Genomic DNA, 22,972 nt, shown 5'->3' on the forward strand with positions numbered 1-22,972 from the left:
GGAAGTATTCCAGGAAGGCCCAGTGGATAAAGACCGTGCCCAGACTATGTCTGTTGCCTTCAAAGTTGTTCCCACTTTGATCCCCACCACAGTCAGAGTTCCCAGCTTTGTGAACTTCCAACTTATTTAGAAATATGTTAAACAATTGTGACTTCTAACTTAGCTCCCCAGGCACCGGGGAAGTTCTAGAAAGCAGAAGCCCATGACTTAACTTCAAAAGGAGAAAACGATTTCTGGCTTCCAGCTGTTTCATTCTATTTCAACTCACTTTTGCCCTGACCTGCTTTTACAGAACCTTCCAGAAATATCTTCTTAAATTACAAATGTTAAAAACTTACAAACAAAAAAGAATAATGCTAAAGATTTGACTTTCCATGTATGACAAAAGAAAAGGAAAAAGGAAAAAAGGAATGAAAGAAATTGTAGAAACTGGTTAATGCTTAACAGAACTGAGAAGCACAAAGAAAATACGAGAACAAAGCCCAAAGGCTTAAAAGCTTTAGACATAGAGCTGATTACATGCACAAAAAAATAACGTCCTTCAGTATTTAAGATTATTACTATAATCTGCTATTCAATGGCTTCTTTTAAAACAACGTACAAAGGTTAAGAAAATGGTGTCCTGTCTAACGGAAAGGTTTCATGTCCTTGTGATCGAGATATTTCATTTATATATTTGAAAAAGTGTCTTTGCAATAGATGTTGGTGATAGGAGTTTTCAAATTCTGTACCTGTAAGAAGAAGGAGAAAGGAATAGTGCAAATTCCTAGAGGAAAATTGGCCAGTGCTCCTTCACTGCCATAGACACCATCAGCGCAGAACTTATTCACTGACAAGCTTTAGATTATCTGATGTGAGAATGGATGATTGTGTAAAAAGACAACTCAACAGTGTGGCTGTCAGAGGTGACTCTTGGTGGCACAAGAGACCCTGCGGGAAGGTGACCACCAGCACTCGGTCATGCCTGGAAACAGGTAAGTGGCGACTGGATTCTGACCAGGTGAGAAGGCAAGTTGGGGTGCAGGTTCTGGATGCAATGGTCCCACTCATCCTCAGGTCAATCAGTCACAGGAGAGACACGGGGAGTAATTCTAACTGCTCGACAAAGTGCTCCTTTACCAGCTCCCAAATAAAGCAGGAGTCCACGTGCCAATGCAAAGATACACGCCTTTGCTGGTTTGCTCGGTGGCAACTTCTAATATGTCTAGGAACTCAGACAGGTTTACTTACAGGCAATCCTTCAAGACCATCCCTGCCGGGTAAACCTCTGTCGCCCTTGGCCCCTGGCTGTCCTGGGAAACCTTTCACAAGAGACAGAGGAAAGATTCAGCACATTGTTGATGAGACACTTTCGAAGAGCTCAAAACATTTTTACCTTTTCAAGATTCAAAAGTGCAAAGATCTTTATACAGTAATCACAAAAATGCCCAAGATGGGCTCAGTAAAGGGAAGAGTGACCCCCAAATGCACACAAGTACCACTGACGCAGAATGGCTACAAATCCCTGCCTGCAAGCCCAGTGGCCACTTAAACCAAAGCAGGCAGGCAACCTCCTCTGAGATAAGGAAATTTGCAGAGCTGTGTGAACCATATGCTGCTATACTTCGACTAGGAAATCTTTCTGACACTGAATTTGTAAGTCATCTTGATAATTTTCAACAAAATGGACAGATCCTAGAAGCGTGGCTTCACATTCTCATCTCGTGTTTTAGTGTTGATGGAGAAAATCAGGTCGGGAGTAAGCTATGCTTCACTGTGAAGGTTGCAACCCATCGAAGCAAATTCTGACCTGGTCCCTTTCACATTTGGGGCCTTACCTATTTCTCCGGGGGGTCCCTGTGGCCCTGGGGGCCCACGAAGTCCTGTTGAGTCACAGATGAGACAACTCTCTCCTTTTTGACCTAAAAAAGGAGACACGAGGTATTATATACAACAGGTGAGCAGAATCCCTTGGAGCTAGTGACAGCACAGGAAAGGGAAGAGGAGGCCACCATTTACCTAACACCCGCTCCAGACGCGTCCATCGGCCAGTGGCCGCGTGTCCCTGACACGGGGCCCACCCTCCGCCCTCAGCACACATCACAGGTAACCACGGTGCCCTTCTAAGGACTCCCGTCCTTCTGCTCTGCCAAGGCACAGGGCTGCCTCACTAAACAGTGATCCAGAACTCCATCCGCCCACCAGCCTGAGAGGACTCGACTCTATCATTTTGTCTCTAATTCTAAAACTTCCCATCACCTTTCTCTTTGATTTTGTGTTTTTTAGCCAACTGCACATATAACTCCTGGACTTTAAACCTATGTTCCAGGCTGACAAATGACAGATGGGAGTAAGAAGGCACAAAATCCAGGGCAAAGACCTGACCTGACATGGCGAATCCAAGAGGAGAGGGACCCCAGCCCATGAAAATGGGAGGACATGCCTTTCTTTGGAAACTCTAACCTCTTACATCTTGATTTTCAAACTAACTAAGCTAAAAGGCCTTCGAGTGTCTTAGATGTGCGTGTGTCCCGAACCTTGAATGTCAGGTTTCTAGGCACAGGTAAGGCAAACAGAGAGCACGTGCAGAAGCTGTCACTCAGGGGTCACAGAGGCTGGGCTGTGTGGCCCCCGTCCCCTCACCCTGACTGGCACCCCAGCCCCAGGCACACCCCACACCAGGCCCCAGTGTCGGGAGCAACGGCAGAACAGGAGTGCATCAGTGGGAGGGGTACACCGTTAGTTGCCTAGTAACCCAGCCCAGCCGCAGGTGCTATGGGATCCGTGGGTGTCTGCTCCTGAGGCTGGAAGTGGACGGCGGGGAGACCTCGCACTGAGGTCTGGGCGGGCTGACGGCTCCACTGCAGGAGCGTGAAGGCACAGGAAGAGAGAGGTTCCTCTTAGGAGGTGGGGGATGGATGAACACACCTCTCAGTACAAAGAACCTTCTGACCATTGGCTCCGTCACAAAATGGAACAGCCTATCTCAGAAAGTGCTAAGCAACTGGGAACTAGGGAGATTCATGAAAAGCAAGTGACAAGCCAACTGGTGGCACAATCCTCCCCGCCTGAATTCTAAGATCACTTTCATCTAAGGTTCTGCAACTGACATGGCTGTCAAAATTCTAAGACATTTTCCATGCATTTGAGCTTCAGACGTTTGAAGAGCAAAAATTCTTTGCGATCCAAAGCTAGGAATGGGACCCACAGGGATCCGTTTTGGGGGGCCACCCTCTCTTTGTTCTCCTCTCTGGGTATTAAGAGACACATACTGAATAAATACTGGAACATCCTTTGTTTACTCCACTCTAAGACGGGACTGTTTGTGCAGTGATAATCCATCGTTCCCAAGATAGTGAAGGATTATGATGCGTCCCACGTGGGCATTACAGACGACACTTGAAAAGTTTAAGATAAAACTCAGAGCCAGGGGTGGAGGTGGCGGATTCATCAGCGCAGATCTGCTCACACTGATTACGGAAACTGAGGTTGAGGGGTGGTGAGCGGTCTGTACACACACTTGTGATCCAGCTTCAAGGAAAGACGTGCATTCTTGGAGAATGTAATCTCTGACTTTGAACCAAAGGATAGCAGGAAGATATCAATCTGAGAATTTAACCTGCTGACCCCACAGAGGGTAAAGAACAGGGACTCTGACTTCAGGGCCCATCTCCCCGTTGTCTCCCAGGTGATAACTGTCTCTTCAACGGCCAACAATCTCAGCAGAGCTGTCGGGAGACACATCTGAGGCATGGATTTTGAGGAGAGCTTCAAATAATGGAAGAAGATACCCATGTCCACCCAAAGCCAGTAAGTATGTGCCATGTATCACACGCCCAAGCACAATCAGCATTTTTAAAAAAATTAAATCTCTTACCTTTTTCTCCAACTTCGCCTGTCAACCCTGGCTGCCCCGCACTTCCAGGAGGACCCTGGTCACCTGGCGGCCCGGGCTGGCATTCCACAATTCCATCTGTAATGGATGTTTAACAATTAGAGGGTCACTCCCGCCAAACTGAAGCTATAGGTGTTTTCACCCTCTCTTGATTCAATCTATTACAAAACCAAACTTTATTTAGGTTATTTGGCAAGTATTAGAAATCCAGCTGTGGTCTGCTTTGAAACAATCCTAGTACGTTAACTTGTAAAACATGACCAGCGCACATAGCATCCATCCATGTCCGTCACAAGCCATCAATGCTAAAATTTCTATTTTACAATTCCAACGCTTATTTCAGCTCATCAGCCCTGTCCTGAAACTGATTTCATGTTATCTTGCAAGGTACACACCATCACCCTTACGTCACAGATTAAGAAACTGAGGCTCAAAAACTTAAATGATTTGTCCATGTCCTACCTCTGTGAAGTCAACACAGAGACTTCAGCAACTTTATGCCTTTTTTTCCTCCTGAGCAAACTTACAGCGAAGTACTCATTTTAGAGACACAGACTGCCCGTGGGAAAACACCTATAATTGTTTGTTCCTATTCAATTCTGAGCATCATTGACGTGAAGGAGCATGAAAATGGACTGCAGTGACGCAAACACCATCCGTTGTGGGTTCTAATAAAAAAAAAAGTATTGTTTTCGAATATACACAGTGATAGAGTTTATATTTCCTTCTCCAATATCTTTGAAGGAAAATGACAGAGTGCGTGCTTGAACGTGAGGCTCTGCAGGCACCGGTCACAACCGTAGCCCGGACATTCACGGCAGCGCCTGCTGCCCCCAGCTCACACATCAGCTCCACAGGGATGGACAGTGGGGGAGAAGCATCCCCAGCCTTTTGGGCTTTTCACAAGGGATGCTGGGGCAATGGTGGGTGTGCTCACTCCCCAGACACAAAGGCCTAAAAAAGAGCCCAAGGTTCTCCGTTTGATGACTTTGTTTAGAGCTCAGAGGAAAAAGTTTCAAGTGTGTAAGAAATGAAGTCCAGGGGCTTTTTGTTTGCTTGTTTCCTGGGAGCGTCTCTGAATAAAGCACAGGTGAGGAGGAACCCTGGGGTGGCCGTATCTCTGCCCTGGGTCCTCTGGCTCCGGCCGGCTCCCTGGTGACCCCATTTGTCTTGAACAGAGTGGAGTCATTTTTATGCTTCAAAAAGCTTCTCTAAATTCCTTGCCTGAGAAGAACTCATTCCCAGCCCTGCAAGCCGAGGTGGCTGGACTCCCTGATTCTGGAAACACAGGTGCATGAACACTGACAGGCATAAAATTATTACTTTTCCAGAACACACCTCCTGCCAGCCTCCTCTCCATCAGAATCCCTACAAACCCCTGGTAGGAAGGCAAGTTACCATCCTCATCAAAATGAATTTTAAATAATTTTAAGTCTAAAGCAAGAATACAGGGATGTGTCTGAGGAGTTTTGAAGGGCAAGTTCAGGTTCGACGTTTACACGGTCGGCTCAGGGAGGCTCGGCCGTCAAGGGCGGGGAGAGTTGCAGCCACACGGGACCAGAGCCCAGGAGCGGATAGGGCTGTAGGCGGCTCCACGCTCCCTGGGTAATGAGCAATCGAAGGGTCCCAAGGTGGCGATCCATTAAGATGCAGCCTCTTTAACATGCACTGTAAATGTGTGTAAAAATCTCACTGATAAATGATCACTCTGCACGCTGTGACTGTGAATCACCTAATTTGCACAGACTGTTCCAGGGCAACCCGGAAACCTGGAGGGCACGTATCGCAACGTATTCAGCCGACACATCCTACACAAGTCACAGCAGGGAGAAGTTCAAGTCTTTCCATGAGATTTGTTCGCATTTCAGAACTGGCAAACTGCGGATATGAAAAAAAGGTTCTAGATCTCCCCAGGGTTGGCTCTCTCGCCAGGGTCTTTGCCGATCACTCTTATTAAAGCTAGAACCCACACACGGCCCAGACCTGTGTCTTCCCCTCCCGGCTTCCTTTCCTCCTGTATTTGTCACCTCTGCTACCACATAATCTACTGCTACTTATTTACTTGATTTCTGTCTCAGAATGCACGCCCCAGGAGGACAGGATTGTTTTGTGGGCTTTGTCACAGGTCTTAGGGCAGCACCTGGCGTATTGTACGCACGCCAATGTTTGTTGAACGAGTAAGTGACCAAGGAATGAACAACAGGTCCGAGGAAATTCACGCTGATCTGTTCCCACTGAAGCTTCACATCTGGAATCCCTTGTTCCATCCAGTCCATATCTGGCCTCCCTACGTAGCTTCATCCGTGAGAAGTCCTTTCATGGAGATGGGTCTGCATTCCAGCAAATAAGCCACCCGGCACCTACAGCATGGAGACCCCCTTCCCATAACGCACACAGGACCCGTGCCTCAGACGTTCGGCTGAGCACACACTGGAGGTCTGAACTTACGCCCACTGGAGCGATTAGTTTAAATCCCCTCAAAGTTTCTTTTATTTTGCATTGCTATTACTTTGGAGTCACAGAGCCTCCTTCACTGAATCAAGAGGTTCCTGTTCTGTGCTCAGCTTTGATGGTGGGCAGACGAGAAAAATCCAGGTAAACTACCGTTCAGATTTTAAGTCACTTACAGACAAAGCAGTCCCTCCTCCGTGTGTGTTTGTGTGTGTGTGTGTGTGTGTGTGTCTTAGTACCAGCTTGTGTCTCTAGATGAACAGAATGCATTCCTTTCCCAGTAAGAACCCTACAACCCAACTGGTTTGCTTTCTAACTTTAGATGCTGGTTAGGTTGGCCCCTATTCCTCTAAACCAGTTTCATTAGTTTATGTTCACTCTTCCTTTCTGCAGTGACTAACTTTGCAAAGACAACCAAGTGAGATACGAACAATTCGTGTCGCTGGACACCCAGCCTCTGGCACTACACCTTCCCCAGCCCAGCCCCCCATCTGTCCTGGACAGGACACCACGCGAAACGGACCCGGAGGGAACTCACTTGTGTGGCCTGGCTGCCCAGGGGGGCCGGGGGGCCCAGGGGGGCCCGGTAGCCCATCCCTTCCACCTGGTCCGGGCAAGGACATGCCTGGCAAGCCCTGGTCACCTTTCTCTCCTCTTTCACCGGGGAAGCCGGGGGCACCAGTCAGCCCTGGTATCGGGAAGCCTGAAACCAGAACAGAACTCATGGACACAGCACAACACCGAGTGTCATGTCGACAGCACACACTGGTTGTGGTCACTCTGTTCACGGGAAAATGACCACGGCTGAAAGGGGGACTGCTCGGGACAAGTGAGAAACTGCATTAGCGTCTCACCACGTAAATGCTGTTGGGCAAAGGCTCCCTACAAAGCAACTGCAAGGAAAAGGGGCTCATGGTGTAGACACTAACATCTGTGGATTTCCTTCCGTGCAAACAGTGTCCCCAGTAGGTTAGAGAGAGTACTTTCCATTTCTGCTTAGAGAATAAAGAAAGGCGTAAGAAGTGTCCTTAAACAAAGCAGACGTGGACAGGAGGCAAAGTAGGTGGAAGTGTGTTGGAACCAGCTAAAGAGCAGAGTCAGGACAAGGAAGACAGCCCTGGGCAAGAGCGCAAAGTCAAGGTGGGGATCAGAGCTGAGCACGGGAAGGCGAGTTAAGCCGCTGTGAGTTTGGAGGGGACGAGATCGTACGGCCCTGTGACAGCCGAGAAGGGTTTTGACCTAGTGCTTGAGACACAACGGTCCAGTAGGCTGTGGGTGAAGTGACTTTGTGCCCCGGAGAGCAGAGAGCTGGCCTCTGGTCCCAGCATCCGGCCGACAGGTGCAGGGGCGTGAAAACAGACGGGTGAGGTGACCCGGGACGAGTCAGGGCGGAAGGAGCCCCGAGGAAGGACGGACAGACCCCCAAAGCCCAGACGTGGACTTGAGTCCCAGGTGAGAGGCTGGAAGTCGCTGAACCCGCAAGCACAGCACGTAAAAGAACTGGAGGCCGTCCACGTGGGCCCCAGCCCCATCCCTACCCCAGAACTGGTGTGGGAGAAGCAAAGGAAGGATGAAGGATGACCCTCAGAGAGGCAGGGAGGCGGGACCCGAGGCCGAGGGCCTCCACAGTCAGCAGGGGGTGGGAGCTGGACTGGGGGCATACAAGGCCAGAGCAACTTCAAAGTTTCTAAAAACCACGGCTTAAGACACTAACAGGGTCAGATAGGAGGTTTTAGAAAGTAGAGCTGCAGATGCTGCCAGGAGACGTGAAGTAACATGTTCACGAGAACAGCTGGAAGGTCCAGCAAGCTTTACAACCAAGGAGAGGAGAGTGATGGAAAAGAGGGAGAAGGGAGGAGTTTAAGGGCAGATGCCAAAATTTTAGCAGAAAGGAGGTACGCAGGGCAGCGAAGGCGGCCTTGAGCCACGGCTGCTGCGAACCTTAGACAGTGGGGCTGGGTTGTCCGGGTGTTGTCTGTTCCAGCAAAAACAAAGGAAGGGGCTCTGGGGGGACTTAAAACTTAAGAACTGTCAGGAAGGGAAAAAAGAAACTGATAAAAAGAATAAGAAATAAAAATTAAAAATAAAACCAGACAAAACCAAAACCTTCAGTAAGAACTGTGAGCACTTCGTGTGGCGTCGATTCCAGGGCACCCGAGGGTTTCGAGCCGAGCACTTGTTACCTCTGCCCTAGGACCTGGGATTACATGCCTGCAGTGCATACAGACAGGCATCTGCACATACAGAGAAGTGCAGCTCCCAGCCTCTGATTACACAATCCGTTAGACATGCAAAACTAACACAAAACAGCTGCAGACTTAGTATAAGCTCAGTGACTCAGGAGTCCACCGAGAAGCAAGATTAGAGGTGATTAGACTAGTTAGAAGAGGTTTCAGCCTTGAGTCTGGTCTCAAGCCGAGAAACAAAGGCAACTCCAGACAGGGCAAGAGAGAGCAACGATGTTGGGGTGCGGGGGGAGGTTTTCCGAAAGGCCGACGGTGCCCCTGGGAGCAGCCGGAAGGAGGCTGAAATGCAGGGGCTTAGATCAGAGGCAGGGAGACAGGGTAACTTGACGAGAGACGTAAGAAGTTTATATACATGAAATACATGTTTATAACTACATGTCAACCTGTCATTTACAAAATAAACACTGTCCTAGGAGCACAGGTTGTTTTCAGAGCTAGAAAAACGTGTAACAAAATTGCTAGCCACTGTATGCAAGTATCTAACTAATGCAGGGGATAAACATGTTTAGAATAGAAACCGTGTAGAAGGTGTACAAATACTCTAAAAAAATAATTTCAGGATGCTCACCTGGCGGGCCTGGCGGGCCTTGTATTCCTGGGAAACCTAAAAGGAGGAAGAGAGAGTGGGACAAACTGAGCCTGTTTCACTTGTGGTTTATGTTGTGAACTTCTGTGCTCGTGGGTACCCACGGTCCCAGGGACAGGGAGCTCTGAACTTGGGGAGATGCCGCGCCCCTGACACTGCAGAGATGCAGGGAGATGGGCTCCTGGAAACCCAGTGGGATTGCAAAAGATGAACCTGAATAGCATTCGGTCACCGCACGGTCCTGCATGGCGCTCAGGTGTTATCAAAACATGCACGAGTGCAGGACGAAGATGGAAAAAAGAAAGGACGAGAGAAAAGAAGGGAGGAGGGAGAAGGAGGGAAAGAAAGAGGGAAGGATCTTACCTTTGAGGCCAGGCTCCCCTTTCAACCCTGGAGCCCCTGGGTACCCCCGCTCTCCTTTCTCTCCCAAGGGCCCTGTGCCGATAACCTGAATTACAGAAGAGAAGATCATCGCATGGCATGGCAGGGGACTGTGCTGTATATTATAGCACAGATGAAGAAATAAACACATTTTGTATTATTTCAAGACATGTGAAAGTAAAGAAGAAATAGTGGTGGAAGAGGAAGGGGCGGGGAGAGGGAGGGGAAGAGAGTGGGGGGGGATATTCCCCCCATGGATATTCGGTATCGCCCTCCTCGCAGAGAACTTCACCAGGCAGCTCTGCTACCTTTTGTAATCATCTGCTTGGCAGGAGCTTTACCAATGAAGTCAAGTTAGAAACATTAGTTCTGAGGTTTGGGTATGGAATTTCTCAAAAGTCCATGAAAGCTGTAAGAAGAATAGTCTTCTTGAAAGGGTATTATCTGAAAAACTGCCTTACATTTCCTCAGGCAATATGTAACAGGAACACTCCCATTTTTTTTATTGGAAGAGGTTTTCTGCTTCACTGTTTTAAATGGTCAAAAGTGGGGACTTCTTTAAGGTCCTCATAATATGGGGCAAGAAGAAGGCACTGTGGCCGTCACTAAAAAGGGGTGAACCAGTTCACCCCAATTCTGAGTTGCTGAAATTCGAAGGCAAGGACCCTACCAAATATTGCCTATTACCCTTAAGATGTAATTCCTCTGTAGCAATTAAATGATGGGTATTATTAAGGTCTGCTGATGAGGTTAAGGTAAAAAAAGATTATTCAAAGGCAGCTGCTGGATTAGGTATATGGGACATGGCATCATCTATCGTACGACGTGTTAAAAGCATAAGGAGGTCCCATAATACTTTGATCTGGTAATCCCATTTCTGGAAATGCAGCCTAAGGAAGGATTAGTCAAATCCCACACCTAACACACACAGACACACACAGGCACGTACAAACATTCACTACCACGCTGTACCCAGGCAAGAGGGCAGCAAACAAGAGAATGGTCATATTTCACTGTTTCCAAAAAGAATTGGGGCAAAATGGTTACAACAGTTATGGTACAGTGCTCTGAAAGTGACCGTTTGAAGGTAACTTGAAAACGTGAAGAATGTTCATTTTCGAAAAGAAAAAATGTTACGTACATTGGATTGCGAGCATATACAAATATGTATACGGACAAGGAGTCAAAAGTTATTTGCAAAAAATAAAACCTGTTTTGCTGAGACAGTCAGATCATGGATGATCTGTTTCTCTGAGTAGCATTTTCCTTAACAGACCATTATTTTTTTACATTTCAAAATGTGTTGCTAATACTCTCATCCACGTGCAAGTCTTTTCATTTTAGTGGAAAAAGATATGCAGCAATTGTCCAAATACAGTAACAAGTAAATACCAAATGCCACACGATACAGAATATAAACGATCAGTTCAAATTCTGTGCACCCCCTACATCGAAACATCATTCTAGGAACACCGTGGAGCATGTGGCCTAGGTGACAGGCCAGCCCGTCTCTCTCTTTCCCTCTTTTCAAACGATCTCACAGACAGCAAATGTCACTGTTACTCACAATTCCAGGTGGGCCAGGAGGGCCTGCTTCACCTTTGTCTCCCTACAAAAGAAAAATAACTTTACTTGTATTTTTTAATGATAAAGGTTGCCTTGCCTTTCCAGCAGCAGGGCTGAACTTTTTTTTCCTAGAAAACTAGACTGTGCCCACTGTACACTAACAGGATTGTCCTCTCCTTAGAACTTCTCACTGTGATTAGTCTATTACAACCAAAATCCATACATCTCCCCTTGCTTCGCGTAAGTGTGACATCCGAAAATTGAGACTTCTACAAAACATAAACGGAAGGCTAATGATTCACGTTACAAAAGAACTCATGCTTCTCAGAGACCCTCAACAGAATCATCTGCAAGTTGAATTCGTATATGGTGGTTTTTCTTCTTTGTTTTTTTCTTTTATTTTTGGCCATACCTTGCAGCATACAGGGTCTTAGTTCCCCAGCCAGGGATCAAACCCATGCCCCCTGCAGTGGAAGCGTGGAGTCTTAACTACTGGACTGCCCGGTAAACCCCGTACAGTGGTTTTTCAATACAATAAAAAAATAAGTGAAATAAAATGATATGAAAGCTTAGGGTGGCTAAAAGTATTTTCTTAAAAGAAATCATTTTATTTGAGGATTTTGGTGTAAGACTGTCTAACCCTGCATTGGAAGTCATAATAAAAGGATACTTATGGATTTTTCTTTCCCCTTAAAATCCAGCGTGACTTGAAAACATTGGATGGATAAATTCTCATCACTTTGAGGCTTAATTTAACTCCTATTAGATGAAAATCTCAAAGAAATCAATCCTTTTGTATCTAATGTTCTTATATAAGTATCATAACAACACTTTTAAACACTTTTTTTTGCAGTATTTAAAGTCAGGTGTTAAACCAGAATTAGATGTTTTGATTTTTCTAATTTGAATAAAAGAAGAGATTTTAGAAATATCTATGGGAGCTTTAAAAAATCTTAGCTAATATATTCGAAACATATTTACCTTTTACAATCTACAAGAATTGACTTTCTCATAAAGTTACAGTCTTAGAAAAGGATTTCTCCCTTTGTCACTGGTGTTGATAAACCAACCCTGAGGTCCTCTCCCTACTGTTAAAGATGAATGTTTCAAATCCATTTCTTATTTTAGTAGAGGTTTACATTACCTAGTCTCATGATTAAAAGAGGAAAATAAACCAACAATGAGTTTTCTCTGAGTATCCAATTGGCAAATACTTTTTAAAGTTTCATAAAAAACAGTTGACAAATGAAAGGGTCCCAGGGTGATGGAAGTGCAATTCTGGGGGCAATTTTATTGCGTATGACAAAAGCTTCCCCAAAAAAGGGTCTAAACATTAACCCCCAAATTATACTTTTTAGGAATTTATGATGGGAGATGATGAGACAAGTGGATAAAGATATTTATAATGAGAAAAATGTGTTAACGATCTACGTAACATGCAGTAAAAGGTATGGATACCGTGTTGATGTATAACCACATTTACGGATGTTGAAATATATCCTCGTTATGTCATTAAGAGAAGAAGCAAGATATATCATGCAATACCATTTTTTTTAAATCTCATGTATGTGTGTGTATTAATTCTGACCATTTCTGAGTGGGTAATAGAAAAATTACACAGGCTTTCTTTTCTCCTCTATATGTTTCTGCATTTTCTTTGTTTCATAATCAGGGAAAATTTATCTACTACAAAAAACACATAAAAACTTAAATGAGTGGAACATTTTATATTTTTTTCTTTAAAAATTTATGCACAAAATAGAACCACTAGGTTGTGTTTTATCTCACATGGAGCATACATAAGTTGTATTCTTTGAGTGCATGGTCCTTTATTCTAGAAAAAAACTCTAGGTTGAACAAAATGAAGGCAAAAATTCAAAGTAGGATCACCATTTACCTTTAAACCCTCTCGGCCTGGGGGTCCTGGGTACCCCGAATCCCCCGGAAACCCCTAAAATGGAACAGAAAGCAACAGCAATCATCAGCAAGTGAGGGCAACAGCTTGCTTTTACAAAATCACAGAGAAATACTTACTAGACTCCCTTTTTCTCCTTTTTCACCGTCTTTTCCTGGTTTTCCCTGTACAATAAAGATTTAAATATTAGTAGTGCATAAATAATAATAATAAACATGCTCTAACACCAAGGGTCTAAATCAAATACAAGTTACTATGTTGTATGAATCCTCTGGGTGAGTTGGCCACGCTACAGTAACAAATCATGGAAGATACATTAAATAACTATGAACTAAAAGAGTTACAACAATAGAAGAAGACTTTTCAATATTTAAAAAGCTGGAGGTTGATTAGCTCCAAATCTTCTAAGACATCATTACATCTGGCAGCCGAGTCTACACCAGAGAAGTTTTCTTATCGGCAAGTGAGTATTTGGCAGACGGTACAGCACTGATTCACTTTAACAGAAGTTTCCGTGCATCGTTTCAGGGTAGAAACTGAACTGCCTCAGCTACTGGAGGTGGGTGGGTCTCCTGTCACTGCACTCAGGGCGCGAGAAGCACCTGAGCATCTGGGCTCTGGATGGAGCTCCCAGCGGGCTTGGGAGGCGGCCGGGAGGGGTGCCTGCTGCTCTGAGCAGGCGGACAGGTGGCTTTCAGTGAGGGGACGGCAGGGGGCACTGTCTGGTGGGGGTGGGGCGGGGAGGAATCATCTGAATAACAAAGGGCCTCAGCCTTCCCGGGGGCCTTTCTAATGGTGACCACCTCCTTATTCCTGCTCCCAAGGCTTCAGAAAGGCTCTTCAGCAGAGGAAAGACCCCTACAATCTCTTCCAGTCTATGCTCCTATGAACCTGTGATTCTAGGAATGCAGGAGAAATGATTTCACATCAGGAATAAGAGGACTTTTCTTTTTAAACATCTTTATTGGAGTATAATTGCTTTACAATGGTGTGTTAGTTTCTGCTGTACAACAAAGTGAATCAGCTATACATATACATATGTCCCCATATCTCCTCCCTCTTGCATCTCCCTCCCACCCTCCCTATCCCACCCCTCCAGGTGGTCACAAAGCACCGAGCTGATCTCCCTGTGCTACGCGGCTGCTTCCCACTAGCTATCTATTTTACATTTGGGAGTGGATATATGTCCATGACACTCTCTCGCTTTGTCCCAGCTTACCCTTCCCCCTCCCCGTGACCTCAAGTCCATTCTCTACAGGACTTTTGAAAGCACTTACTCGGGGTCCTGGTTTTCCGGGTTCACCTTTCTCTCCAACCCCTGGCATCCCCTAAAAGACAAAAAGAGCAAGAGTCAGAGTCATTCGCATATTTAAATAAACTATTAAATTAAGTAAGCATTCCACTGAAGGTGGAACACATTATGGTCTTTCCCACAAAATGATGATAAACAAGATTTCAGTCCTTACCTGAAATCCAGGTTCACCTTTTTGGCCCTAAAATAATTTCAAAAGAGAGAAAGATTAGCACTGTCTAGTGGCTATATCAGTTTTTATATGCTACATGGAACAGGTAAAAGGGGAAAAAACACCTTTCCTGATATAGTAACCAAGAAATTCACATTGGTCTGCAGCATCCACTTCCTGCCATCAACTGGATTGTGGACGTAAGAAGGGCGGAGTTAATACGTCGGACCCCCAGCAACTGCAGCCTCCTTCCACCCTCAGCTCTCTCCCTCCCGTGTCCCAGCCGCCCCTCCCCACCTGGGTGCATTTAAGAAACCCTCACACAAGGGGGTCAGCCTCAAACTAGTCTCGTGCCAACCCAGGTCCAGCTGCCTCTGCCCTCAAGAAGCTCACTTTTCATGGGACGGGTGGTCTATAAAAACCTGTTTTCAGGTCAGGGCGAACATAACCAGAGAAACTGAATTTTGGCCCAGTCTCTCTTTATGCCTTGGAATCTGTCCACAATTAGGAAGCCGGCCTTCATTGGACAAAGTCTGTCCCACCTTCTCTCCTTTGGCAGCGTACTCTCCTTTCTCTCGAACTTGAGCTTGTCCTGGGACTCCTGGGGGCCCACTGACCCCTTGATCACCCTGTGGATGCAAACACTTGGGATTAATTAGGCATAAAGGTAATTACACAGGGAAGAGAAATGCAGAGGAGGGAAAAGCCCAGAAGAGAACATCTGTTTTGAAAATGTGATTGTGCTCCGTTCCAGACTGTCCTTGCCTCAGCAGAAAATTAAGCTTCAGAAGGAAGATGGTCCTCTAAGGATATAAAGCCAGGAGGAGGCTTTCCCGCTCAGGGGTCACCCCATAACCACGGAACTTGAACATCTGTAGGACAGATGGATGCGTGCATATATGTACAGACCACACACGTAGACAGACAGCACATGTATACACGCCGGGACACATATGCTGGTCTGTCACATTTGAAAGGCACACCAGCCGCCTAGTAGCGCCTGGGAAGAAAGGAGGTCTCTTTACGTAAACCAAAAAGAAGCATCAGGGGTCTCTTCCTCAGAATCCTAACTGCTGGGTACAACGGGAAATATAGGAACCCCAGCCATCACACGACGAGGAGGTCCAAAAACTTCAACTGCATCAACTGCAGAATCACTTTACTGTGAGGTTTATGAAAAGACTGGGTGGAAATCTGGGGTGGGAAGAGGAGGCCAGTGCTCATCCACCTCTGCCCGGACCTCCACTACACCTGGCTGGCAGTCACCTACACCGGCTTGAGCACCTGGGCCCTGGGCCAGGTGCAGCCGCAATTCCAAGAATGGCCACTTGGTGCCCGTTTCGTGGGTCGGGTCCAGGGAAAAGTGGTGGAGAGATCCCCAGAGCATCAGGGACCCACTGCCGGCCTCTCATCCTTTCTCAGCAGGAGGAGGCTGCCTGTTCTGGCCTGTGCATTCCTGCCTCTGCATCTGTGGGTCAGACCCCATGTAGAGTCATCTCAGTGAATTCTAGCCGTGCCGTCAGGGAAAACACTAACTCAAGAACATTCAGAGAAGGGTATCCACGGTTATAAGCGTCCAAGAGGAGGTCCAGAGGCAGAAACCTGATCATGCTTAGAACTGGGATTTTAACCAAGAAAACTCCCCAAAGCAAACAGCACTCACCTTGTCACCTTTTGGCCCCTGAAAACTCAAGCCCATTTGCCCCTGTTGATTAAAAAGTAGAATCCGTTATTAGCATTGTTTACTTTGTTCAAAATCATCTAACAAACATGATGTGAAATGCAACAAGATGGTACGTTTAAGGCAATAACTTCGTCTCACAATGACATAATCCTTTCAAGAAAGTTGTGATCGTGTTGTATTCAATGTCTATAAAAAGGTTTTTTTAAGTATTATTGGAGAAGAATCCTATAAAAACCTTTTTTAAAAAGTTTAAGATTTTTAGACTCTGGCTTTAAAAAACTAAGGAAAAGATCAATGATTCCATAACTAATGGATGGATGGAAGGAAGAATCAATAGATCAACAGATTGACAGATCAACAGATCAGTAGATTAACTGATAGACAGGTTAGATAGATTGATGGATAGGTGACTAGACAGATGATAAATATACAGATAGATAAAGAAATTATAATTTCCCAAAACGTTTTACAGAGATGTAAACAATGAGTTACAGAAATGTCACGATAGTCTTATACCAACGTCAAAGAAAGACAAATGAAAAATAGTCTTTACCTTTTCACCTGGAGGGCCAGGAGGGCCTGGGGGACCCTGTAGGACAGAGCATTTTAATTAGATACAGTTCACAACCCTGGTAAGTTTTAAATGCTTCTTTGTACTGACGTTATCTTCAGATATCATGGTTAAGGTGATCATTTATTTGTTAAATATTTTTCCTGTGCTATAGAACTGTTAAACTTTGAAAGTAACCAGAAATTAGTTCAGGACAATTATTAACAGGGATGGAAACCCTTCAAAATCTTAGGGGTTGGCCTGTGGAATCCACTGATCTGAGCATCTGTTGGGCTATCAGACAGTGGATGAAACCAGCCAAACCCTTGACAAGCCTGAGCGTTTCTAGTGTGGAAACGTTTGTCCACTTTGAAAACTGCCGCTGCTCTTTAAAAGTTAAATGAATTCTTTAAGCGGGTAGATGGTATGAAGTCCCCAAAATTCCTGTGTTTGCAACAAAATTTCAGAATGCTTTTTATAATCATTAAAAAGGAAAAACTAGTCATTCTCTCCTCATGAAAACGGGTCCGTTACAAGAATATAAAAGAGGTTACATCTTGCAGGAATGGATAGAAGAATTGCTGGATTTGAACCCTAAAAAAAGAGTAAATTTAAAAAATAAGCCTGAATTCTCAGGCAGGCTAGAGTGAGGATGGCAAACCCAGGCACATCATTAATTCCTAGTAAACACGGCGCTCGACAAATAAGTGCTAATATTAAGTCTCTTGTGCCCCCAAAAATGTGTGAGTAGAAGGGGCTGATGCCACCCTGGTCCTCAGGGTTATCAGCTGTGAGGCACGGCTGATGTCACAGCAGAGCTTCCTGGGAGGTTCTCTCTGATGCTCAGTTTCTAGTCTCTGTCCCAAAGACACTGCAGCTTCTTCACAGCCTGGTCTGGGGCCACAGCCCCCAACAGAGCAGGCCCTCTGCTGTGACTGCACTGCCACAAGGGAAGGTCCAGGCCAGGGCCTGCCTTGTCCATCTCTGAATCCCCTCCTCATAGGATGCGCTCGCATCCACGCAGCCCCACGAAAAATCAACATGTTGTCCCTGTGGGATGTCTCGGCATGAGGTACTATTATCATCCTTTTCCCACAGCTCTGGGGATATGTGGACCATAAGTGCCAATCAAACACCCCTTCAGATAGAAGCTCAAATAGATAACTAATAAGCACCTACTGTAGAGCACAGGGAACTCTACTCAATACTCTGTAATGGCCTATATGGGAAAAGAATCTAAAAAAAAGAGTGGATATACTTGTATGTATAACTGATTTACTCTGCTGTACACCTGAAACTAACACAACACTGTAAATCAACCATACTCCAATAAAAATTTTTAAAAAAAGATAGACGCTCATTCTCACATCCAAATTAAGAGAGATCACCACTGGGTAAAGTTTTCATTCCATTTTATGTATTTTCACCCCTCGCCACAGTTGTTCTCTGAATGCCTCTAAGGGATATTCCCCCTAAACTTACTGGTGGTCCAGTGAATCCCGGGGGGCCAACAGGACCTTGCAGCCCTGGCAGTCCTGGTGAACCCTATAATTCATTGAGAAAGAAAAGAATTAAAATGCAAACCAGGAGGAGACTCAGCATGTGCTCATAATTATTTAGCAAATGCTTACAGGTGCTCCTGGGGGTCCAGGAAATCCTCTTTCACCTTTCAACAGGGTCCCTGGTATATGGCCAAGTATTTCACCTGGATCCCCCTAAGGGATGAAAAATAAGATAAAGTCACAAATACTGATATTTATGTAAAGAGAATGTAAACCTATGGCGTAAGAGGCACGCACTGCTGTTGTGGAACTAGTCCAAGTCTGGGATTTAGCCTCTGTCTAAGCTTGGAATAAACAGACTGGCCGTCTCCTGGGTTCGTATGTCTTAATGACCAGCATTAGGGGGCTGCAACCAGGACAGAACGTGTAGACCGCTCAACGGAAGGATGTGTGATGCTTCCACGTGACGGGCCCCCAGGCAAGAGGAATTCTAGACAGGGGCCCGGTCTCTGGTCCAAAGGCTATGGGACCACAGGCTGTCCTCACAACAGAAGGATTATCTTTCAAGAAAAGACCCGGCACAATCATGTTTGGAAAAGCAGTGAGAATATGTTTTAGGTGTCAACGTGGCCACAGTACCCAGATACTTGGTTACACACCAGTCTGAGGTTGATGTGAAAGTACTTTTAAATAAGATGGGCATTTAAATCAGTAGCTTTGAAGTAAAGCAGATGACCTTCCACGGTGGGGGGCCCACCCCATGGGTTGAAGGCCTTAAGAGAAAAAAGACAGACTCCCGTGAGGAAGGCAAACTCTGCCTACAGACAGCCCTTGAACTGGACCACCGCTCTTCCTTGGGTCTCCAGCCTGCATCCTTGCCCCACGGATTGTGGACTTGCCAGCTCCCACAATCACATAACTCCTTAAAATAAGGAATTTATTTGATCTCAATATATTTTAATTATATTATATATTGAAATATATAATTAAATTAATATATAATATAATTAAATATTATAGTATATAATATTGTGTACTATATATATTATATAATATAAATCAACATATAATATAATTGATATATAATAATGTATTATATTATATATTATATAATATGTAGAATATATTATATATATTTTAATTATATCTCCCTCTCTCACTCACTCTATGTATCCTTATATGTGTATGTTGTATACATATGGAACACACATAATACACAAACATCTCCACGCACGTCCTACTGGTTCTATTTCTCTGCAGAGTCCCGCTGACAGCCCCATCCATGGCTCTGGACAAGGAGCATCAAGGACTCACATCCCATCACTAATATTTCCCATCACACCATGCCTCCCAACACTGCTTACTTCCTAGGAAGAAATTGTGCCTCGTGTTGACACTTTAGATTCTAAAATTTAAGTCTGTGTATAGGACTTAAGTACTCTTTTAATGTAGCAGAGTTTAGACAAATAGGTTACTAGGCAATCAATCAACCAAAGTGATTTAAAGTAAAGTTATTTTTACGGCATCTGTTTTAAACAGAAGCCTGGAATGAATCCAGTAAAATAAAATAACGTACCTTCATTCCCGGTAACCCTGGTGGTCCCTAGAAAAGAAAAAGTTGGTATTAGTTTTGTTTTTCTCAAAACAACATTAGCATTATGATATGAGGGCAAACAAAGGAAAAGAAAGGCAATGGAATGAGAAGAGAGAAGTTAGCACGGAAGAAATTCTTACGTAACAGCCCAACACTCACGGGATTTCCAGCGAATCCAGGCAAACCCGGAGGCCCCAGAGGCCCTCTCTCACCCTGGGGGGACAGCAGACAGTCACTCTCAAAGGCCGTGCTCCCATCCGTTACCCCGTCCTACCCTTCAGGCATGCTTCAGTTGTTGGTGAAAATCATTTTCTAAACATTGTTACAAGCTATATTGCTCAGTGCTGCTTCATGATAGAAGAAATATAATATTTGAGAATTTAATTAATAGAGACAAGAATTAATAACAGCATTTTCTTATTTGCTTTAGTAATAGATTATAGGTGAGAAATGTAGTGGTTAAGGCAATTTTAGAATCAAAGTCTACTAAATAGAAAGGCACAATGATGTCTTTCCTGAACATTAAACGTGGGAAAACTGTGTTTCCTCACCAAATAAAGAAAGGTGTAAGACGGGTAACTTTCCAACTGTGGCAATTAAAACTGTGTTCACGGGACAACTTTGCCTGACTTCTCCAGGTGCAAAGTTAGATGAACATACACCAGGCAGGGAGGCTCCCGGCTCTAAATTTACCTTCGTCCCGTTGCATCCTGGGATACCTGGGGGACCCGGAGGACCATCTTGGCCAGGAATACCCTGCAATTAACAAGGTGAACAAGTAGCCAAATCAGAAAAATCACTGATGTTGCCATAACTCACATCAAACATCTTATAAAGGAGGCAGGTGCCTTTTATATACATACAGGAAGTCCTGGGTTTCCAGGGTAACCAGATGCTCCTGGGGGTCCCTGTAAGGATGGAGATGAAAAAGTTTTCATTGAGTGTGGGAGAACATCATTTCCTTCCACTTGCATCCACCTAGCTGAGGATGTCGGACCCTAATTATTGACATTTGGAACGTCGACCCTAAGCAGACAGGGAGGCATCTTAGGGCCTAGCCCAGGGAGCCAGATGCCCTGGCGTTTCAGTAGCAACTCTTCATCATCAAAAGCTGATGATTAAATCAAGGCTGCACACCCACAAAATAACTCTGCCCTCATTTCATCCTTTGTAATTTCTAGGTGGTAGATAGATAGATAAATTTACATTAGAATCTCAAACAGTTGGGAAGTAGAGTGTATGGCATAAATCAGTTCATTGAGGGAAGAAAATCAAAGTTATTTCTGGCTGAAATCCAGATATTCTCCATCCCAGATAGTTACAATGTTATCCCCTATCTTCTGCCCTAAAGACCCAGGAAGACAGGTTACCGGGCACACTCCCCTTTCCATTAAGTAACAGTAACAGAATTAAAATGTTTACATTTTACAGTGTCTTCCTATTTTTCTGCTTTCAAAGGTCTCCCTGCTTGCATGTCCCAGGAACGGGAGTACCAAAGAAAGCAGACCGTGAAGAAGGAAGAGGGAATGCGCTCTGAACACGTTACCACTTTTCACATTAAATGAAGACATCTTTCTTCAAAGACCTCTAGGCGTGTCATCCCCCCTCCCACAATTAAATACGCCTACAGGAATCCTTGAGGAAGGAGAGAGGAGAGAAAACACGTGTACAGAGGACAAGAAGTGAGCAGCTCCAGGGGCAGGACTGGAGGTCGAGGACATGGGTTCCACCCATCCTGGGCCCTCGTGCCCAGGACACACGCTGTCTGAGCTCCGAGTACAGAGGCAGAGGGAGGGGGTGGGCACAGAGGAAGGAGGGGATAGGATGCCCCTCGGGATTGTCTGGGGGTGGGGAGGGCAAAGAGCCCTCCCTCTGGAAGCCCCGCTGTATCAGATTCCACCCACAGTCATTACCAATTGAATGACAATCGTACTCACTCTCGTCCCTTTTGTTCCTGGCAGTCCTGGTTCTCCGGTGTCACCCTGGAACAGACAGACATGCCACAATGACCACTCATCACAAAAGCAACACAGATCATCTTAAGTCCACTCTCCCAACCCCCTGCGCCCACGACAGCCAAGCTCACCTTCTGTCCTGGTGGTCCCTGCGGCCCCTCCGGTCCTTGCATTCCCGGGAACCCGATGACACCTTGTAACCCTGGGAGACCTCTTTCTCCCTGCAGAGGACGAAAGAGCAAGTCAGCCCAAGGGCAGGTGGGAAGAGAAATCAGCCTCACTCAGCATCATCCAGCAGCCAGCCTACCATGAGCATCCGAAAAAAGATGCTGCCATCTACGTCCCATCTCAGAGACTTTTCTCTGCCCTTTTTTAGCTCTTTTGAGGGCAGGGATGTTCATATGTGATCCCTGGTCCAATGCTTTCTATATACTATATTCTAAAGGCTAAGTAATTTGTTGGGGAAATAAAATCATGGATAGTTGGGGATTTTTTTTCACTGAATGGCTTATAACCTCATTTGATGAGTGGGATCTTCTTGTCGGCAGACACAGCGCTGAGATTCTGTGATCAGACATCAGTCAAGGCCCCCCTTTAGGAGATGTGTAGGCAGAGCTCACGGTGGCAGTTTCAGTGCAAGATGCTGAGACTTTTCTGTGCAATGAACAGTCTGACGATGGGTTTGCATAAGCATCTCTTAAAAAACTGGGGTTTTTTTTGCAAAGGTAGACTCGAGGTTTAATTACGGTCTCTGCCCTCGTGGAGCAAAAAGAAATAAAATGTATTCTTAACATAATGAATGTTATTTAGGGTCCACACATGTGGCTGGGACTTTGGCTTTGAGATGGCCCTTGAAGGATGAAAGGAAAATGAATGTGTGAAGAGACAGGCAAAGACAATTCAGGCTGGATGTCAGAGAACGGAGATCTAGGCCATGTGAGCACAAGACACTAAGAAGAAGAAATACAACGGGGACAAGAACGTGAAGAGATGAGGCGTTACCGTTTGACACTGGAAATAGTTTCCTCTGCAAGCATCAGTGACCCAGTGGCCTGATTAAGGATATGGAGGAAGACGGCCACACCTTTTGCCAGTATGAAACAGCCTAAAACCAGGACAGGAATTCAAGAAAACCTATTCTCTTCACAGTATGTGGACTTCAGTGCAACCTCACAATGTAAATTGGGTCGATTAAATACATCTTT

The 22,972-nt window shown here is 45.3% G+C and overlaps 1 protein-coding gene across 2 annotated transcripts in view; it reads right to left on the reverse strand.

Moving 5' to 3' along the window:
- COL4A1 (collagen type IV alpha 1 chain) overlaps positions 1–22,972 on the reverse strand; it is a 160,317-nt gene that overhangs the window by 41,173 nt on the left and 96,172 nt on the right. For both annotated transcript variants that reach the window (XM_082602475.1, XM_082602474.1), the window contains exons 3-24: positions 21,899–21,988; positions 21,750–21,794; positions 20,676–20,720; positions 20,506–20,568; positions 19,972–20,025; positions 19,795–19,821; positions 18,348–18,431; positions 18,199–18,261; positions 16,720–16,755; positions 16,146–16,187; positions 15,025–15,111; positions 14,486–14,512; positions 14,297–14,347; positions 13,139–13,183; positions 13,002–13,055; positions 11,106–11,147; positions 9,521–9,605; positions 9,140–9,175; positions 6,864–7,028; positions 3,857–3,952; positions 1,818–1,901; positions 1,231–1,301 (exon numbers count right to left, since the gene is read on the reverse strand). In XM_082602475.1, coding sequence (XP_082458601.1) covers positions 1,231–1,301; positions 1,818–1,901; positions 3,857–3,952; positions 6,864–7,028; positions 9,140–9,175; positions 9,521–9,605; positions 11,106–11,147; positions 13,002–13,055; positions 13,139–13,183; positions 14,297–14,347; positions 14,486–14,512; positions 15,025–15,111; positions 16,146–16,187; positions 16,720–16,755; positions 18,199–18,261; positions 18,348–18,431; positions 19,795–19,821; positions 19,972–20,025; positions 20,506–20,568; positions 20,676–20,720; positions 21,750–21,794; positions 21,899–21,988 — 1,392 coding nt within the window. The remainder of the gene's footprint in view (positions 1–1,230; positions 1,302–1,817; positions 1,902–3,856; positions 3,953–6,863; positions 7,029–9,139; positions 9,176–9,520; positions 9,606–11,105; positions 11,148–13,001; positions 13,056–13,138; positions 13,184–14,296; positions 14,348–14,485; positions 14,513–15,024; positions 15,112–16,145; positions 16,188–16,719; positions 16,756–18,198; positions 18,262–18,347; positions 18,432–19,794; positions 19,822–19,971; positions 20,026–20,505; positions 20,569–20,675; positions 20,721–21,749; positions 21,795–21,898; positions 21,989–22,972) is intronic.

The sequence above is a fragment of the Mesoplodon mirus genome (assembly GCF_964341445.2).
Source record: "Mesoplodon mirus genome assembly, chromosome: 17".
Classification (NCBI taxonomy): Eukaryota; Metazoa; Chordata; class Mammalia; order Artiodactyla; family Ziphiidae; genus Mesoplodon; species Mesoplodon mirus.